This window comes from Seriola dumerili, unplaced genomic scaffold (genome assembly GCF_002260705.1).
Source record: "Seriola dumerili isolate Sdu_G_001 unplaced genomic scaffold, Sdu_1.0 BDQW01000052.1, whole genome shotgun sequence".
In the NCBI taxonomy this organism is placed as follows: domain Eukaryota; kingdom Metazoa; phylum Chordata; class Actinopteri; order Carangiformes; family Carangidae; genus Seriola; species Seriola dumerili.
In genome coordinates, this window is record NW_019174307.1 from 22,097,759 (window position 1) to 22,118,066 (window position 20,308).

At 44.5% G+C, this 20,308-nt stretch overlaps 1 protein-coding gene across 1 annotated transcript in view; it reads right to left on the reverse strand.

The window, feature by feature from the left end:
* itgb5 (integrin subunit beta 5) overlaps positions 1–20,308 on the reverse strand; it is a 46,130-nt gene that overhangs the window by 3,960 nt on the left and 21,862 nt on the right. Inside the window, exons 12-15 of the mRNA XM_022740609.1 lie at positions 4,454–4,676; positions 2,900–3,000; positions 704–823; positions 41–207 (exon numbers count right to left, since the gene is read on the reverse strand). Of these exons, the coding sequence (XP_022596330.1) occupies positions 41–207; positions 704–823; positions 2,900–3,000; positions 4,454–4,676 (611 nt within the window). The remainder of the gene's footprint in view (positions 1–40; positions 208–703; positions 824–2,899; positions 3,001–4,453; positions 4,677–20,308) is intronic.

Here is a 20,308-nt window from a genome sequence, read left to right on the forward strand (position 1 = left end):
TGTGTGTGTGTGTGTGTGTGTGTGTGGGGGGCATTCTCACCATCTCATAGCGGGCACGTGAGCGTGCGCTCTGGAAGCGTGCAAACTCTCGCCGGTCATGAATGGTGATGACCAGCTTCCACACAGCGAGCAGCACGACTCCCACCAGCAGGATGCTGCCGACCACGGCCAGCAGCACCGTCATGGCGTCAGGCCCGCCGCCACACTCTGACACAGCAGAAGGTAAATTCACACTTTTAGACACGGAGCAGCGGCCTTCAATTAAAATTCACAGAGGTCCAATTCGAGAAATGATTGGCTGAGTGGCGTCATGTGACCAGTGCCGTAAAGGCTGGAAAAGCTGCACACACTAAAATAAAAAGGCTCCGTCTCAGTAATTTACAGATGATACACTCGGGTCTGGACAGCACCATATGATTTCCTGAAGAAGCCTGTCTATTTGTTGAGCTGCGGTTTTCATGCTTCACTGTGATTTGTGAAGCTGTTTCACGGCTATAAAGACCAGTGATGTGATTGGTTGACAGTGTATTTATCAATCACCACTCCCTCTGACAGTCGCCAGCATGGAGGAAATAAATAATCTGAGGTCATGTTGAAGTTGTGGCGACCAGTCCCTGTTGATTTACGCACCGTGCAAAACAAACTACAGGAGCTCGATTCTCCGCAGGTGTCAAAAGGTCACACTTGTTGTTGAATTACTGACCTGGCTCTTTAAGAGCAGTGAGGATGGACTGTCCGCTGGCGTGCTCGGAGTACGTGAATTTCATGACGCAGTCGTTGTCCGTCTTGTACAGACAGAGCACGGCGCCGGGGTCGTCAGTCTCTGAAAGAGGAAAGTAGAAACACAGAAACACACTGAGGCTCAATCACTTACAGTCTGCAATCACCTTGAAGTTAATGTCTTTATATTGCTTCTTCCTCTTTGCCCTTTATCTTCATTTATGGAGAATTCTTCAAACTGGACAAGGAGCAGTCTACATTTCTCATTTCTGTTTCTTTAATTTTGCAGGATCTGACTTTCTACTGGTTTTTTTTGAAGCAGTTATTAATGTTATTATAATGAATCGAGCTTCAGACTCAGGAGCAAAGACGGGGAGAGCAGGAGAAGACGAGGTAAAACGGAAGAGGACTCGGGGATAAACAGAAAACACTCTGGTCGTCAGGCTGTGTTCTCACATAGCCTGAATTTCTTTGCTGTGAAATCACAAAAAAATACATTCCCCCGATTGAGACGCTGATATTTGACGTGCCCTTGTTTTCAGTCAATCTTCCTCACACGGAAAGCCTCAGGAGCTCATGAGGGAGGGGGTGAAGTCAGCCCCCCCCCCCTCAATCAGCCCCTCCCTCTAGTATTTCATGCACAAAGTATCTGGAATGTACATGTGGAGTCCATTAGGGCCAGTCAGATGGCTGAACTAGCGGGGAATGCAATGAAACACGTCGGATCTGGGCCAGAGCCACGCTGCGCCAATATGGACTGGTCTTATAATAGTCTCTGTAACTAAACACACACACACCCGACAGTCTCCTCTGTCTCTGTGTGTGCAGAGCAGTGCAGCAACCCAGCGCCATGAAGGCCGCAAAGCACTTTGCACTTGTTAATACATCTGACTGTTTCCCACCAGGCTACAGCTTTAGGGATTGAAGCACTTGTTACCTCAAACTCCAGCTCTCTGCTTTTTCTTTTTTTCTTTTTAAAGTGTCACAAGAGAGCGGCGACGCTGTGCAACAGGCACGTGTTTGTTCAGTGGGCGGATTCTCCCTACAGAGGGAGCGAGGATGGAGGAGGCCCATGCAGGACTTTACACTTGAATGGACTGAACTCTTTGAACCGGACGGACGGGACGGGGGGTTTGAGCTGCTGCTTCCTGCTGTGTGGAGGAGGCCCAGACTGACACCTGCCACATAATCATATATAAACATGAAGGCATGACCGGTGAAAGACCGCGTGCTTTCATAACTGACCACAGAGAAGACGTGAGGCACAAACAACCACAGAGCCCGCAGCCGCTCTGACGCCTCAGTGAGGATGGAGAGGAAGTTTCTTAAAGGCAAAATAATCCTCTCTGACAGATACTGATGCAGAGTTTATATCCTATTTTCATATCCTCTATGTGCACGTGTCAGTGCTGTGGCTTCCTGCCACAAGCTCAACTTTGACTTTTTTTTATCCAGTTTCAAGTCACATTTACTTCGTATGTATTTGAACCGGATGAAGGATTTTAGACGTCGGACGTCTGGAGAAAAAAGCTGAGAAAGGCGAGACTTCCTGTGTCGCCGAAGAGCGTCGGCGAATCACTGATTTTTTTTTTTTTTAAAAAGGTAAACTGCTTCATTTGTTTTTTCTACTGGTTTTAATCCCCTGGTGCGTTTGTTCTGGAGAGGAGGACGCCTCTGTGGAGAATTCAACATCTGACACTGGAGGAATCCAAACCGGGAGAAGCTGACGGTGAAGACAACAACTCCCACGATCCGACACCATTTCACGTCTTTTACAGAAAGTTACAGACTTTTGCCTTTAAAGTCAAACAGGGAAAAACACACTGAGCATTAATCTTGTTATTAATCGACCGCCTGCATGTAAATATTTAAAATACAGTTATTGTCAGAGCGTCGGTGCCGAACCCGTTTTGGCCCCAGAGTGAATGTTTGTATGTCATTTATCACATCACAGGTGTCACATTAGCTGAAATCACTGGATGACTTACTGTACTCTGGCACGGCCCCACGACGACAACAGTGACAGGCCTAATAAAAAGTGACAGTGGAGGAGGTATGTAATGTGAAAAGAGAAACTGTTGCAGATGTGAATACTTTCCCCTGCCAGCCAGCTGGTCTGTGTGTGTGTGTGTGTGTGTGTGTGTGTGTGTGTGTGTGTGTGGAAGAAGTGTGTACTCACTGAGGGTCTCCACAGTGATGATTTCATCCTTGCACAGGCGCTGGCAAGTCTGGTTGTCTGCAAGTTGTCCCGAGTTGAAGAGCCGGCACTCGATACACTCCCTGAAGCGGAGGGGAAGTTCAAAGGAAAAACATGAGCTTTTACAGCTTTTACTCTTTTAAAACGAGGCTGTTTTAACGGTAATCATGAGCTAGAAAAGACTCCGACAGCACAGATCTGCACAATCCTCTAGATGTGTTATTTTAATGCCGTTTGTTATTTTAGCTCTGGCTGCACCAGCTGTTGAAAACGTCCCACTGCTCCGTCTTCAAACACTGGAAACGTCTCTGCAGAAAGTTACAAGCAGCTCAACAGTGTGTGAACTGTGCAGCGCACAAAACAAACGAACTGCAGCCGGAGATTTCAATTACTGAAGTGTCAGTCAACCTGGTTGGTTGAAAAGGGAGAGCTTTTCCTGCTTTCACCTTCCCCTGGAGTGTTTTATTCCTCTTAAATGACTCAGTGCTGGTTTTGTTTTGGGTTTTTTTTGCTTTTGACCTTTAAAGGATCATTTCTTCCTGTGATCTAATGTTGCATCAATTTTAGTTAAGCCTGTCTTCTTGACATCCTGCAGACTGGACTAGACTAAACTAGACTAAACAAAACTAAACTAAAACAAATACTTAACTAAAACTAAACTAAAACAAAATCCCAGAGTGGAGGCTTTAAAAAAACAGCCCGAGCCCCTCTCTTGGTACCAGTGCGGAACATTTGTTTCTTTCTTCTTTATATCTATTTTTATATTTGCACATGTACAGAAATGCCTACTTGCATTTGCATGTTATTGTATATAGTATTTCTAATTTATCTTATTTATTCTAGATTCTGTTTCTATTTTTTATTTGATTTCTTTTTCACATTTTCCCCTTGTGCTGCGATTCTTTCGTGCTGCTGCGTCAATTTGAATTTCCTCTCCGGGGATCAATAAAGGCGAATCTTATCATGTTTTATCTGTCAAATACCATCGAACCAGAAGCACAATCGCAGCGACACACAGCTGACAGGGCGATGACGACTCGTCTCTAAACTCAAGTCTAGGTTGAGGGTCAAAGGTCGCTCCACAAAGTCGACCTCTGCCTTGGAAAACAGGATCCATGTGTAGGTGAGGAGGCCTGTTTAGAGCACGCAGCAGTGATTCTGTCCTCACAGAAGACAAGTTCTCTTTACTAGACGTCCGACGGGCGTTTAACCCTCAACCTCAAAGAGCCTAGTTCAAACGTCGGGGGGGGGGGCGACGGCTTCACTTCTTCAGGGTCACAAATGGTATGAGAGTTATCTGAACAACTCTCTTATGACTGTGTCATCAAAGCCGAGATAAGTCCATCAGCGAGTGAGTTATGAGGGTTCAGACGTGATGTGTTTGATGACGTGACCTTTTCCCCGGACTGCACCTGATCACCGAGGCAAATCCCCGAGGTGAAGCTGCTGTTACTCTGAATCCTCACACAAACAAACCCATTGACCGTCTCCATCAGCTGACACCCGACTGGCCGTCAAACAGTGTGTGGTGTTTACCGTTTAGTGCCACAGGCATCGGGGCAGGTGGGGCATTTTTCACAGGTATCTCCGAAGGCCCCCGGCTCGGTGCACTGACAGCGGCCGCACACGCAGCTGCCGCGCCCGCTGCACATCTGGCCGTCATCGGAAACGCAGGACGACGTCTCTGTGGAGCAGTTGCAGTTGTCGCCGATGTAACCGGCGTGACACTTACACTCCCCGCAGTGACATTCTCCGTGACCTGGATGAGACGAGACAGGAAGAGGAAGTTAGGACTGTCACTCTGTGGAAACAGTTAGAAAACTCTGATACTCAGCACTGTTTTAATGTGATAAACCACCTGACAGTATGAGGGTGAGTACTGGAAATAGTGTTCAGAACTCAACACACTACAGCTAACAATTATTTTAATTATCAATTAATCTTAAAAGCTTTTTTTTTGACAGAAAATAGTAATAATCTCCATTATAACTTCCCACAGACCAAGGTGACATGTTCAGACCAAGCGTTCAGAATCTAAATCTATATTCTGTGTACTGTCATCTGTGACAGAGCGAAGCATTTGAGAAGATACAAGAAATAAGAAAACAAATATTTGACATTTCCACTTAAAAAATAACTAAAATCATTATTTGATTGTGATTTATTTTCTCTAGTTCAACCAATCGTTGCAGAAAGACAGTCATCGGGTGATAACAGCAGTAACCCGTACATGCATGAGCTGAGAGCAGCAGCCTGCTGTTGGAACGAATGACAACTGAAAATGTTCTGACTGTTTCAATCAGAACTGGAAGATTCAAAACCACAAACTTGGCACAACATGTGCAGAAGCATTGTGCAAAGGAAGACACTAACGTGGCCAAAAGTATGTGATTAATGGTTATTAATATTTCTGCTGCAACAGGCTCCATTCCTCTGGGAAGGTATCCAACCAGATTTCTGAACCTGGCTGCAGAGTTTTGAGATCCCACTCAGGACAAGTTCCTCCACCCAAAACTGAATAAAACATTTCTTTATGGGCCTGGAATCAAACTATTCTCTAAAATCATTATATACTGTAGCATTAAAATTTATTTAATTACATTAAAAAAATCCAAAGACTAAGAGTACACAAAAGTATCTGAACATCAGTTTCCCCGGCATCAGTGTGCCTGTTCTCCTGAGTGCTAATCAGCTCAATTCAATAATCAGGTCTTTGGTTTTTGAGACTTTTATCTTGAAAAACACACACAGACACAATTTCCTCTTCCTGGGAGAATGACTTGACCGTCTGCTGCAGTAGTGAAAAGCCGGAGCAGCTGCAGTTTTACAGCAGTGACCACTGAGCAGACTGCCCCCTCTGTACCACGCTCATTAACTTGTTATCTGCGCTGGAAATAAATCCAGCAGGATGCGAGCCTCCGGGGACCGAGCTGCGTCCCGCTGGACTTTGTTGAAACTCCGATTTGTCTCGGTCGTCTCCTCCCACCGCAGGCCTCTCCGAGACAAGAGGAGCCCCTGACGGAGGGAGGAGAGCAGCTGTAATCAGGGAAGCATTTACTTGACAGGCTTGTTTCACACTAGTTGTTCCCAGACCCCCCACAAACACTGCATTCATTAAGCCGCTATCATGGCTGGATGAGGGGTGGACAGAAAGGAGATGGTTTAGAGACACGAGTGGGTCAAATCCAAGGATTCTTGGTGTGTATCAGAGGAAATAATAGCAGGAAGAGACATCAGCGCTGTGATGTGACAGATGGAGAGGGGCAGCTGTGAAAAGACGAGCGGTGATGATCCTGAAGCGGAAAACTGCTCTAACAGAACTCCCAGCTGGATCTGAGCTGCTGTAAAAAGCATGTGTCTTCATTACGGAGTCCTGGATCCCTCGCACAGAGCTGTGGGAACGTTCAACAGCGTACTCTAACGACCCAGCAACAATTAGTCAATCAATCAATTCCACTGACGCACAGAAAATTAAACGGAAACTATAATGATAATGACTTAACCCTTTAGGTCATTTGTGAATGAAAATGCTTAAGATTCCCTGATCCTGTTAAAGAAGAAGATTTGCTGCTTTTCTTTGTGTCATTTGATTGTAAAACAAATATCTTTGGGTAAAACAAGAGCTTTTATATTAATTGCATTAATTGATAGTGAAAATAGGTGTAGGAGCCCTACTGTCTGATCTTGCAAACCTTTGTTGTTGTGTTTAAGACTTGGGATCTGGGAAAAACCACATTACGACCCTCTATAGCTCTATAACCAGTGGTTCTCAAAGAGGGGCTCCTAGGGGTCCTTGAGGGGGTTCCTGGGGGTCTGCAGAAAAAAGGGGAATCGTTTATTTCATTATAATTCTAAGTATAATACAATTAGAAGTAACGCAATGACAGAATATATGAGTATGTTGATCATGGGTTTCAAACACTTTCTGTGATAAAACGTCTAAAAGCAAAAATCTTATGGGATGGGGCTCTGTGGTCTAATTTGTGCCAGTTCAAGGTCCTTGATGTGAAAGAATATGTCCTGTGCATGCGGCAGAATTGACAATAAAGTTGGCTTTGACTCAAGACAAGTCGGTCTTTTGTTTCAGACACTGGCAGTCACTATCGGGGGGGGGGGGGGGGGGGGGACAGTATTGTGCTGTTCTGTGTCTCACACCTGTTGGAATAAGATGAAACAGCCATGTTTCCATTCGCCTTTCTGAGCTGTTCAAATGGAAACACAGTGAAGACAGAACCATGAGTGAAGGCTGAGCAGAAACTGGGTCACTAACAAGTGAAATCACTGCTGTCCGTCTAGGAGTGGCTGCTTCCTTGTGTCCAACACACACTCATGACAGTCGGGGATAAGAACAATAAGATTATGCTGCCACTCAACCTCAGACACAGTGGGGAGGAAAAACAGGGCCTATGATTAGATCCAGATCCTGAAAGAGGTCACAGAGACTTCTCCGAGTGAACAGGAAACACCAGGGTTGTGCAACACAGTGTCTGGACGAACAGACGTGCAGCAAATTCTTTCTATTTTTGTATAAACACAATCTCACTTCTTAATTATTCAGCACATGTTGCACAACTGTGCATTTTTAAAAAAGGTGGAAAAACTGACACAGATAAAATAAATCTTTTTTTTCTTGTGGTCAGGAGTCTGGAGCTCTCCTCCCAAACCTCAGTCAGGCTTCCTTGACGAGTGGCATGTGGCTGAGTCATGGTACCAACCCTGGGAAATGTGTCCTTAAATGACAGCTCTGCCGCTCAGGCATTCAGACGACCAGAAGTTGGAGTGGAGTTTTTTTTTTTTTGCATTGGGGAGGATAAAAGAAGTGCAAGTGCAGCTGCTTTGACAAGGGGGTTATTGTTCGACAGGTCCTGACGAGACCTGCCACCTACAAACTCTCTGCTTATTATGTTTGTCAGAGAGAGATCAGGCACAATACATGGGTGTATTCAGTTTCACAGCCTTTCAGTTTGGGGAGGAGTTGCCTGGTGTTCTTTGCTGTTTTCTGCAACTTTAAAGCTGCATTAATAAATCTTTTTATATGAGTGAACTCTCTTGATATCACCTGATCCTGCAGCTCCACTCGCATCTTTGAGCTCATTGTTGTGGTTTTGGTTCGCTCTGAATGTGTTCTATAGCGCAGGACCGCAGCTGCTGGATGTGCAAACAGACACCATGAAACTCTATGAGGCGATAATACACACAACAACCGCTTGTTGTTCTTCCCCCGAACGGCCAAAAACCAATAAACGCATCACAAGTTAATGTGGTGTCAGGACACAAACAACATTTTATGCATTAGGAGAACCTGCGTTCACTGGAGATACTGAAGCGTCCTCTAATCTGCAGGAACAATCATGTTCTACTGGTGTAATGGGTTAAAATAAGAGATCCCAACCTTGTTACACTAATGGTATAAAAGGAGCTCAAGTGTGCTGGCTGAGGTTTTATCACGCCATGAGTAAAGAGTTGTCTTCACCTTATCAAGTCACGGTCAGGTGCAGCCTCTTTATCTGGACACGGAGAGATTTTTCAGCTCACCGAAACACTCTGGAGATGACCTGGCTTCCTGACAGAAGAGAATACCAGCACTCAACACCACACGGGCCCCCACATTCGATAACCATCGCCATGCCTTAAAACAGATGTTTGGAGCAAGTGCACGGTCTCTTTATCCCGCCGTTCCTTTTTGTTGTTTCATTTCTTTTGGCCGTGGCGTCAGGCGGTTTTGACTCACTGCTAAACAGTGAGATTAAACACTGCTCATGATAAACACAGCTGTGGCGGAGGGAGGAGATGGGGAATGCGCTCAGATCCTTTCGGAGCTGTGACCTTCCTCTTTAGCTTGCGGCTTTTCCATGACGTTTTCTGGAGACGCTCTCCAACAAGCAGCCGAGCTGAGGCGAGACGACACAGAAGGAGGAGCCCTTTAAGACTTTCACCTCAGACAGTGGGCTGGTTTCTCTTTCCTGTATTTCGGATCAGTGAAAGAGAGGGTGACAAGTGTAGAAGAGAATGAGCAAATCGAAGCAGGTTCTGCCTCATGCTGCTCACTTCCTCTGCCGAGCGGATCATAGATCACTGACATCTTGCGTTGCTACTGCAGAGCGGGATGAAAGAAAGAAAGGAAGAAGAGTTGAGAGAAGAGTCCGGATCCTTCTTTGCATCGTCTTGCAGTTCCTCATGATACACCCCCGACTGTGAAGTACACACACACAGGATACTCTCTTTACTGTTGTGCACTTTTCTCAAGTATTTTTTTAAAAAGTCGGTGGCATGATGTTGGTAATGCAATTTATTTTGTAGCCTACAGGTGTTCTTTAAAGCTCCTCCAGTGTAAAGGTCTGTGTCCATGTGTAGTGTGATTATAGATCAGCTCTAGCTTCTATATTAATACTGTGAAAGTATCAAAGCCTCAGTCCACAGAGAAATGCACACAGCCTGTATTCAGAAACTGAGCCTTAAAACCAGCCGTCAGGACTTCTGGAACTTTGTGATGTCACAACGAAGCAGTCACCAAGCCCCGCCCACCTGGACCCACCATCCAAACCTTGCAGGATTTGCTTTCTCTGAGTGTTTTTTATCTGAAATCTGCTATATTTTTATTGGATCACTCAGAAAACAGTCAGCCAATCAGAAGAGAGGCTCAGAGCCTCCTCTCTTCTGATTGGCTCACCGACCTGTTGTTACTAGAGCTCCAGAGAGAAGCCTGAGAGAGGAGATGTAAAACTACACTGAGATGGTTTTTAAAGCCACAAATATATCTTCTTATGGATCAACACTTCCAATAAAACACAGGAGAAGAAAATATGGGACCTTTGATTTTAATGTATTTTAACACCAGAGCTTTTATTTTCACATATTTAAATAAAGCAAGCACTTGGGGAGGGAAATGAAAGACAAGACTCAGCAGAGAAGACGTGGCCAAGAACATGTATTTATATTATTGAAAGTTCCAGATCAGCTACTAAATGAACCTTGAAGTGAGACTGTTTTGCTCTTTCCAAGGTCTACAATGAAACTTGAAACTCAGCAGTGTGACAATTTGAACATCTGACTTTCCAGGACAAACTCCATTTGCTGATGAAGACCATAAGAAATCATTGAAAGCTTCTGGACAGTTACTAAATGAACCATGAAGAACGACTCTTCTGTAAACATTTTATTTGCGCTTTTGAATTGCATAAAAAAAAATTAAAAAAAGAGGCATAAAAATATGAGCACAATATACAATAAACTGCAACATCTGCATGTTAGATTACTGATTCTCACACCAGTTTAATTCCAGTAAAAGTCGTAGGGAATCATTTTAGAAATCAAACTGTGTAAGACTCAAACACTGATGGTGGTCAACCCAGACTAGTGAAGTATCAGCCCGCTGAAAACGTAATGTCAGCTGAATTACAGCCTGTCAGACTCCGCTGCCTTCAGAGACACAATTATGGGATCAAGGATATATTTCACAAATTCTGCAGTGACAGCCTGTAAATTCATTCCCATATTTTTCTGCTTGGAGGCAACACTGGATTTCAACATCACGGGTTTAAGTAAATATTCAGAGATTATATAAAGAGGAAATGAGCTGTTGTGGTTATTTTTAGAGGAATATTTGTTGCACCATATCATGAAAATGTGGCATTTGAGCAAACAGGAGTTAACTAAATAAACACAGTGTTCACAGAGCAAATGATATCTGACATTTGGAAGCAGCGGACCTTGTGCATAACCGAATATTTCCTGTCTGCAGTGAACAAAGTGAACAAAGGAGAATTTCACACATCGTCACGGAGACAGATGTGGAGCCATCAGATGTCTACGAGCCGAGTCTCGTTTGTTTTAGAGCAGCCGTGCGAGGTGGAGATATCCGTCTCTCCGTTTTCATTGTGGTGTGAGGAAACATTAAAACCTACAATTTTAGAGCTACAGGCAAAATGTCAGTATGTCTAACTGTGACAGGAGCTTAGACAAATGAAAGAAAACTGACGGCGTTTAACACGAAACCATCCATCCGAAGGGAGTTCGACGTGTAATCGCTTTTAGATTCGAACCAGACCGCGGAGCATCACGTCTTTATCTGGTCTGGAGGAGTCATGGTCCGTGAAGCTGCAGAGGTCGTCACGCCGAACTCACTAACCCTCATTGAGAATGCATGCGTCTGATGTGATGTGGTGGCGTGCAGAGAGACTCGCTCTCCCAACTCGCTTCCGCTTCCTGCAGTGGTGGTGTGTATGTGTGTGTGTGTGTGTGTATGAAAAGAAAACATGGCCTCCTGACCTCCTGCAGCTCCAGTTGCAGTCCGAAGGGTTTTTCTGCTCTCAGCTGAACCTGATGAAGAGCTTCTCTGAATATCTGAAATACTTGTGGTGCGCCCTGGTTTTCCTGCATCACATGAGGAATTTGTACATTTGGGGGAAAAAAAAAAAAGCTTTTAAAGGGTGACTAGTCCGTCCCTGGAGAGGATGGAAGAGACACACAGGCCTTGTTTCCTGTGGAAAATCCTGCTGTACATAAATGGTATACTTGATTTATTTTCAAAAACATGTATAAAGGTAAATATTCCACCAAAACTTCAACTTCCTGTTTACATGCAGAGTGACAGCGTGACACGTCCACAACAACCTTAAAGCTCCTTATTTTAAACTCTTCCCGTGGTTCATTTGAAGTGTTGATCCATAAGAAGACGTATTTGTGGTTTTAAGAACCAAAAAAAAAAAAAAAAAACAGCTGGTTTTGTGTGATGAACATTCAAAAGTCCAAACACAAGAAGTTTAATATCACAGCAGATGATGGAAAACAGGCAAGTTATCACATTTAAGAGGCTGGAACCGGTGATTTGTTTTAGCATTTCTGTTCAACAGCTGTTTGCTGTCAAATTAGTCTGACTGATTGTGTGTGGATCGACTAATTGATGCAGCCTCAGCCGTGGTTTGTGACAGACAAAAGTTCAAAGTTAACAAAACAAGAATAAAGAAGAAGTACTGCAGTAATAAAGCAGTGTCTAATTACAATGTAAAAGCTGATCATTCCAGCGTGTCTGTTAATACCACCACATGAAGTATTAGTGGTGTCGCTTCTTTTGTCCGGCTAAATTCAAACGGTCTAATGACAGAGCGCTTTGTGCAGCGAAATCTGTGGCGGCGTGCGGCCCCTCCCTGACCCCGGGAGGACACGCCGAATACGATCGTCACGACTTTAAATGACAGCTGAACAATATCGCCAAAAAAACCCACTCAACTTAATCACACAGTAGCCTGCAGGATGAGATTACTGCCTGGTCACAGGCTCAGACCGGCCTGGGAGTTTACTTACTTATTTTGTGTCTGAGTGAAAAAACGAACAAAGAAAATTTCAACAGTAGCTGCTCCCACTGCGTTTCATCAGAGCCAGTCCAAGGTCACAATGTGGGGCCGGTTAGTTTGGACTTATTTTCTTATTGAGGAGAAGTTTAAATACACTTAAGCGTCCGATAAAGCACAACACTTATTTATGACTCCTGCTTATTTGTGGTTAAAACTCTTATTTCATTATCCCAAAACCCCTTCAGCTCCTCAGCAGCAAAGCTCCAGAGGAAAACTGACAAAAGAAGCGGTGGAAACAGAAGTGATGCTTTCATGACTCGGAGAAGAACCATGAAAACAAGCAGCAGTGAAACTCTCCGACTAACTAAACGTTTCAGCTTCTGTAAACAACGGGAGTCAGCGAGCAAAAATGCTGATGAGGCAAAAAGAAAAGAAAAATTCACAGATAGAACAAAAGTTTAACGTCAACAGGAGGAGGAGGAGGAGGAGGAGACGAAGAGTTCACCACAGGACAAAAGTTTAAAGACTCAGTCAGATTTGCTGTCATTCATGAGGGGTGGTTACTGATCCTCCTGCGGGGGCTAAAGGCTGGAACACATACTGTTCTGATAAGACTGAGACAAAACACACAAGAGGTTCCTCTGTTTCTCTCTACAAACTCAGAGCTCACCAAACTTCGCTGCTCAGGAAGGAAAACAAGCAAAAACCTCCGGAGGGGGAGGGGGGGGGGGGGAAAATGTGGTCCAATTGAAAGGCTGAATAGTTTGTGAGATTAATTGTGTTTAAAGAAGCGTCGTATCGCCATTGAAGCCAGATACAGCTACGGGATTACAAGGACTTGATTTATGTCATGTGAGATTAAAGAAGGCTTTTAAAAGTCCAGACAGCACCGTCAGATTTATGGTCCGCAGCAACAAGCCGCTCATTCGGTTTGAAAGCAGGAGCCAGCAGCTAAGTGTAAGAGCCGGGCGGGGAGAAGTGAGAACAGGGACGTTTCTGTGGTAAACTGATGTGTCCAAAGCAACAGTTGGGACACTTCTGCTTCTTCGCTTTATCTTGTCTGATTTGAAGCGTTAATGTGCAACGGGAGGCGAAACAAACGTAGTAAAAGAGATGAATTTTAAAAACTAAAAACAGAGTAGAGTGGATGTAGCCTGAGTTTGGTAAGAAATCCGGTTCCACGAAAAGTCCTGGTGGTTTCAAACTTCTTCTATTTCACATCGATGACGGAGGCCGAGTGAGTCAGGCTAGCTGTTTCCTCCTGCTCCCAGTCTTAATGCAAAGCTAAGCTAACCTCCCCTCCTGGCTCCAGCTGCAAACCTAACACTAACTTTCACTGACACAGAGAATAAAGCATATTTCCTAAAATGGTGAACTCTTTGACAGCTACAAAGGCTGCTGTTAAAGGTGTTTGACAGAGCTCTGTGGTGGGACTGAATATTTCGCTCCGCCACACAAACAAACTGTTCAGTTCATCCTTTGAAACCAGCTCCATGTGCTGCACATGAACCCCAACGCAAACCTGGGTCTTCTGTGATGTTCTGTATATGCTGCCCCATTTTTAGCTGACGTGTTCTCCTTTAAAAGACTGTGAAAACAATATTACAACCCTGGCTTTGTGTGTGTGTGTGTGTGTGTGTGTGTGTGTTTCAGGGTGAAACAGCTAAAAAATGTGGGCTGTTAAAACGTGCAGGCCGAGACAAGCTCTCTCTCTCTCTCTCTCTCTCTTCTCTCTCTCTCTCTCTCTCTCTCGTCTGACCCGAGCTCATCACCAGAAATAAACAGACGGCTAATATCAGCTTTGTCTGGGACGTAGGAGGCAGAAACCTTCAAGGAGAGACAGGTTGTTCTGTGGTCAGGTCTTTGTGAGTGCCAGGAAGAGAAGAGCACACGTCCCATTGGCTGCAGTTACAGGTATCTGCGGCTCTGACGTGTGTGATTATTTTTTCACCTGAATAACATCTCGTGTTTGACAGACAACAGTCATTAGCAGCCGTGAAAACACTGTTTACTTCTAGATGGTCGTCAGTCACTGGATGCCTCAGCGTCCCACTGCCGTTACTCACAGTGCGCAGGAAACAAAAGCCCACAAACACAATCAGAGGAGAGCGACCTGCGGACACAATGATCACCTCTGTGACCCGGGGCTCATAACGCTGAGGCAACCAGCTGTTTGTTAAACACTGACATGTGCCGAGTCAGCACTGCATCACTCCACATAGTGCCGAACAAAGATGATAATTATCTCTCTTTTCCCTCAGAAGCTCATTTTTGATAAAATGTACAGGGATTTACAGCAGCTTTAATGTGTGTGTGTGTGTGTGTGTGTGTGTGTGTGTGTGTGTGTGTGTGTGTGTGTGTGTGTGTGTGTGCGCAGAGTCGGACCTCCTCTGCAGTGTGAGCCACTTTTTAAAAACTGGGTTAAACCCGTTTGCGTTCACTGCAGCAGTGTTGCACAAGTTTACAAATGAGGTGCCATTGCAGTAATGGTGGCTCATTTACTTTGGCCTACTTCCCTGAAATAAACAAAAGCACAGTGTGGGGGCAGCGGGTTGTTTTTTTTTCCTCTCGGTCTTTACTGGGTTTGGGAAACTTCACCAAAAACGACTCTGCCAAACCCGTTCCTTCTCCCGAGGAGACGCACGTCAGGCCCGGCTGAACCTCGGGCGGAGGTCCGGCCGTCCCGTGGACTTCACCTCCGCCACAGCCCGGTACAGAAGTCTGCGTGTGCATTTCATTTCAGCTCTTAAAAAGAGCCACTGTTGAACTCTTAGATGACTCTCAAATGATTTTCAGCACTGCAGAAACAAGCTGGAAAAAGCAGAGCAGCTTTAGCGCTGACTTGAAGATGTGTTTCTGGTGACCCAGTGAATGGAAGTTCAGGCTACGTCCACACTATCAAGTAGCCTGAGTTTGGAAGGACAGTCGGTTCCACGAAAAGTCCTGGTGGTTTCAAACTTCTTCTATTTCACATCGATGACGGAGGCCGAGTGAGTCAGGCTAGCTGTTTCCTCCTGCTCCCAGTCTTAATGCAAAGCTAAGCTAACCTCCCCTCCTGGCTCCAGCTGCAAACCTAACACTAACTTTCACTGACACAGAGAATAAAGCATATTTCCTAAAATGGTGAACTCTTTGACAGCTACAAAGGCTGCTGTTAAAGGTGTTTGACAGAGCTCTGTGGTGGGACTGAATATTTCGCTCCGCCACACAAACAAACTGTTCAGTTCATCCTTTGAAACCAGCTCCATGTGCTGCACATGAACCCCAACGCAAACCTTAAACCTACTGTGCTGAAGATTAGTCGTCTAAGAGTTTCCTTGTGCTACACTTACACCTGGCGTCCACACGACTCCAGAGCTCGTAGTATTTTGTGCAACTGCTCAACTGCATAAGTCTTCTCTCTGCCAGTCTTAGATATTCAGCGTGAAGAAAAGTTTTCCTCTCTCAGGAACCTCCTCTACACAAAGCTGAATTCAGGAGCTGCGCTTTATTTATTTTCCCAGCCCTGGTTCAACACTGTGCACGACACCGCACGCATCCAACAGCATCCATGCAGCTGTGATTTTTTTTTTTTTTTTTTTTTTTTGATCCAACTCAAACAATCAGAGTCAGCTGTTCAGCTTTAAGGCTGTAAGTCCTGGGGCTGAAACAGTAACTTCCAGGGGCTTTTTAATGCTGATGAACCACCCAAGAGGCAGAACTGGCCATAAGCCCGCTGGACTTCAGCATGAGCCCTGAAAACAGCTGCTAAGCCCCCAAAATGAAAACCAAACACGTTTCACTTTTGTGGCCAATCCGAGGTTCGAGTCCACCCAGATGAGGTCACACCGAAAAAACTCATCACGACTCCGAAGACTTAATAAATCTGCTGGCGGGAACAGGACCAGGGTGTGGCCTCGTACCTGCAGCGTTTCACCGCAGAGAGCTCAGGTCTTTGTCTGCAGCGGTCAAGTTCAGTCACGTCTCAATGAGCATCATCCGGGGTTTGTTTTACCTCGGGGTCTAAGGGCTGAGCGTCAGGTGGCCAGGTGCTGCTCAGGTAGCTTTGCAAAAATCCCTTTTTGCCCACAGAGGTGCATCAATCATGAGCGTCTGCTGTGAATCACCAGCATGACTGCACTTGCAACAATATTTGTGATTGAAAATGTGAATGAATCAAACTGTTCCCGGTAACCGCTGAAGTGAGTCATTCACATCTGACAACTTTCGTCTTATTGCTGAGAAATGAAAACCTCACAGACTGAAAATCATCCGGAGCGTTTGTAAAACTTTATTTTTTTCCCCCAATACAACCAGGTTAGCAGGTCGCACACTCTCCTCACACTCAACCTGCTTGTTTTTAACGGTTATTTAAAAAAATAGCACAAAATAAATGAATAATGCATGAAATGAATGGACTGCACTTACTGTATATAGAGCTCTGCCAGTCTTCTCCGCCACTCAGCGCTTCACACATCTGATGCGACACGCTCATTTATTCGAGTGGCAGAGAATAAAAACAGCAGCTGGTGACTGATGGATTATGTAAAGCAATATTACTTTTTTTTTTAATATTTTTTTTCTCTACTAACTTCCCGCGTGGCTGTCGGCCAAACGTTAACAAACACCAGTTTCAGAGTTTAGCTGCTTTTTTAAAACACATGATTTAATGTCTGTTGCAACTGTTTTCATACCGTGTTTTTACCGGTTTGCAACTGTAACAGACGTGCTACAAGAAGGCAGAGCTACAAACCAATAACATTATCTCATTCAACCTGGAGGTCTTTTAGCAGATGTTGTGACTGCAATGAGTCACCACAACGCTTCAGTCATGGTCCGCTGTGACACATTTTACCTTTAAAATTGCAGCTCTTGCGATTTGGACATTGCACTGGGCCGTAGTGCGATGTCGATAATATTTTGATTTCAGGCTGGTTTCAATGTGAAGATACTTTTATGGTAAAACGCTCTCTATAGATCAGATGACGGTGGGATCTCAGAAAAACAATAAGCAAAGATATTAGATCCCTAACTTGTGACTTGAATTGAAATTATAAGTAATTATTTTGGATTTATCGTTGGATCTGTGATCTATTGCGATCAATCAGAGGATGATGAGCTGCGACAGAAGGAAGGGGTGAGACCGAATGTGACCTGATGTGAAGCTGAAGCTGCACATGTTTTCTTCACGGGGGGGGGGGAAGTGACATTCAGGACTGTTGTCTGTGTCCCAACACGTTCCTGCTGCCGCCGGGATAATAACGCCTTCCTGTCGCACCGGACTGTTTTGAACCTGAAGCGAAGGTTCGTCCTGTGACGAAGCAAATACACCGTTGAAGCCAAGAGACACTCCGGGCCTGAGGAGAACCGCCTCCCTCACAGAGCGCAGTTCCAGTAATTCTCAGCACGAACATGAATAAACACATATGTTCCAGTTTACCCTACAAGGAGACACACACGCACGCACACACGCACACACACACACACACACTGAGATGCAGCGGTTTATATTTATGGGTTAAAAGAGGGTTTGTGCGAGTCTGGAAAATGGAGTCACGCTATTTCTGGCGACTGGAGACTGCTGAGTGCTGAGATCATTATTTAGAATCAGCTGCAGAGCTGGCGGTGGAGATGTGGGTCAGGGGGGCAGGAGGACGAGGAAGTCAAGACTTTCTGAAGCCTTGTTCGAAAACAGACAGGAGAGGCTGAACAACACGGCGTCTCTGAGGCAGATAACACTTCTCATAATGCATCAGCTGACAAACACTTAACTAATGTATTTCACAGGTATTATTTTAATAATGTCCAAAACTGTTAATGAGCTAACCCTCCAGGTGCCGATACATGGAGGTGTGTATGAGCAGATCCCAACAGATCATCATATAACCGGACTGTCACTTCCTACACTAAATGTCCTAACACCAGTCCCACCCTCCAAATTAAAGCCTCCCACTCTTGTACATGTTGCCTTTTCACAGCTGGGACTTTCCAGTTTAAATTATTGCCAAATTGCTGATGTTTCACAATTTACTACAAATCGAATCGAAATCGACTCTTACAGGGAAATTAATCTGCAGCCAGGCTTTTACATTTATCATCATCACCGCTCACACACACACACAGATGGTTTGTGTAGATACTGAGTGTAAGACGACTGGAGACGGACAGTCGACCCCCCCACAGGTCATCTGACCCCAGATACAGAACGTCGTCCTCCCGGCTTCCTGCTTCCTAATAAAAGCTGCACAGAGCCGACGTACAAACAAACAGTTCATCAATATGTCAGTGTTCGCAGTGTGATCTGCTTTAGATCTGGCCGACGCTGCCTGTGGAGAACACGGAGCTCAAAACGTGCTGCCTCATGAATTGATGCACGTTAGAAGATATATAATGTGGCTGAAATCATTACACCAATATCAAATTAACTACTTTATTCACCAACAACAACAAAATTGTGTTCTACTATCGTGAGTCATGTTTTGTTAGACATCATTCACTTGGACGACAGAAACAGTAACACAGTTGTCATGACATCACGATAATATTGAATATCATAGTTTAAACAGGTTTCATTTGATCCACGTAAAGTTCTTCAAACTGCCTTTAAATTACTGCTGGTTTTATAAAATATCTAGTTTAACTTGGCGATTAGAGAAAAAAAACCTCAATGTGAATATGATGATCAAAGACTTAAAGGCAATAAAAAATACAAGAACAACTGTAAAGTGGCTTGAGATAATATATATTTAGCTATGATTTGACTCTATATCAATAAAGCTGGACTGAGCTGAACTGAAAAACGTTCTGAGGTTTGATGCTCCAGATATTCAGAGAGCGGTTCACTAGAAACTACAGCTGCCCGAAAAATAAAAACTATTACTTTTTCCCCCTCCACACTTAATTTCACTTCCTCTAATTCCTGAATGTTGGTTTTGGAAAATATTGTTCCAATAAGAAGATATGAAAGCTTAAAAGAGAAGAAAGTCTCAGACGTCTCATCACTGTAACACTACCTGATCCCAACAGCTGATATTCATCAGCCTGAAAAGTGAGTTTACTGAAGCGACGCTTTATCTCTTCTGTGCATCACCAAAACAAGTTTGAAAAACCTGCATGAGAGAGACGAACAGCCACTCATGGAAAGCGACGACTGTAGCGAGATTTATTACGTCATATTTGACTGGAAGAGAAAAAAAAGAAAAACAGAAATCCAGTAAATACGAAATGTTGCCTTCACCTCCGGCTGGCTGCGGTGGTTTTGGCTGGTTCGGCTGCCTCGTGTCACCACATCACATACACATCCATTCAATGCACACACACACACACACGCACTATTATAAGTCAGTCCTACAGCCGGTCAGCCCAGCAGGTGGTTACTGTAGAAGTACTTTTGGTTTACTGGCACTTAACGAGTAGTTACCCAGACTGCACTTTAATGACCTGCAGTATTAACAGTGTTTACATCATGAGCTCAACTCACACACCACAAAGATTCAAAAACAAAGAGACACTGTTCAAACTACAATCTTCTTAAGCATGAAAGTAAAAAGCTTCAACTCAAGATCCTCTTACTGGCTTTTACCTCCAGCTCCTGTGTCTGCTCATCCCTCCCTGCGACTGATAAAACAACGTCGATACAGTTTAAACCGAGACAGATACTGACTGTAAATGTCATTGTGTCCATCTCCAACTGAGAGAAGGTTACTGATGAAGGTCATGTGAGACAGCTAAAAGCTCTGTAAAAAAAAGCTGGTAAATAAGAGTTTGAGTTGAGACGGTCAAACTAGATTCATGAAGTGTGAAAACAGAGGAATTAAAAGTGAAGAATAAAGCAACACAACACAATCATCTCGTCTCCTTTTCACTCAAGCTGAGTTAAACTGAAGCAAAGTACAATACAGCTGAGGAGGAGGAGGAGGAGGAGGGAGGAGGAGGAGGAGAGTGCTGACAGAATATCAGCAATAAAACTACACAGCAATTCATTCAAACATGTGTGTGTGTGTGTGTGTGTGTGTGTGTGTGTGTGTGTGTGTGTGTGTGTGTGTGTGTGTGTGTGTGTGTGTGTGTGTGTGTGAGAAAGTGTTGATGTACGCCACGAGGGGGAAGAAGAAAATATGTC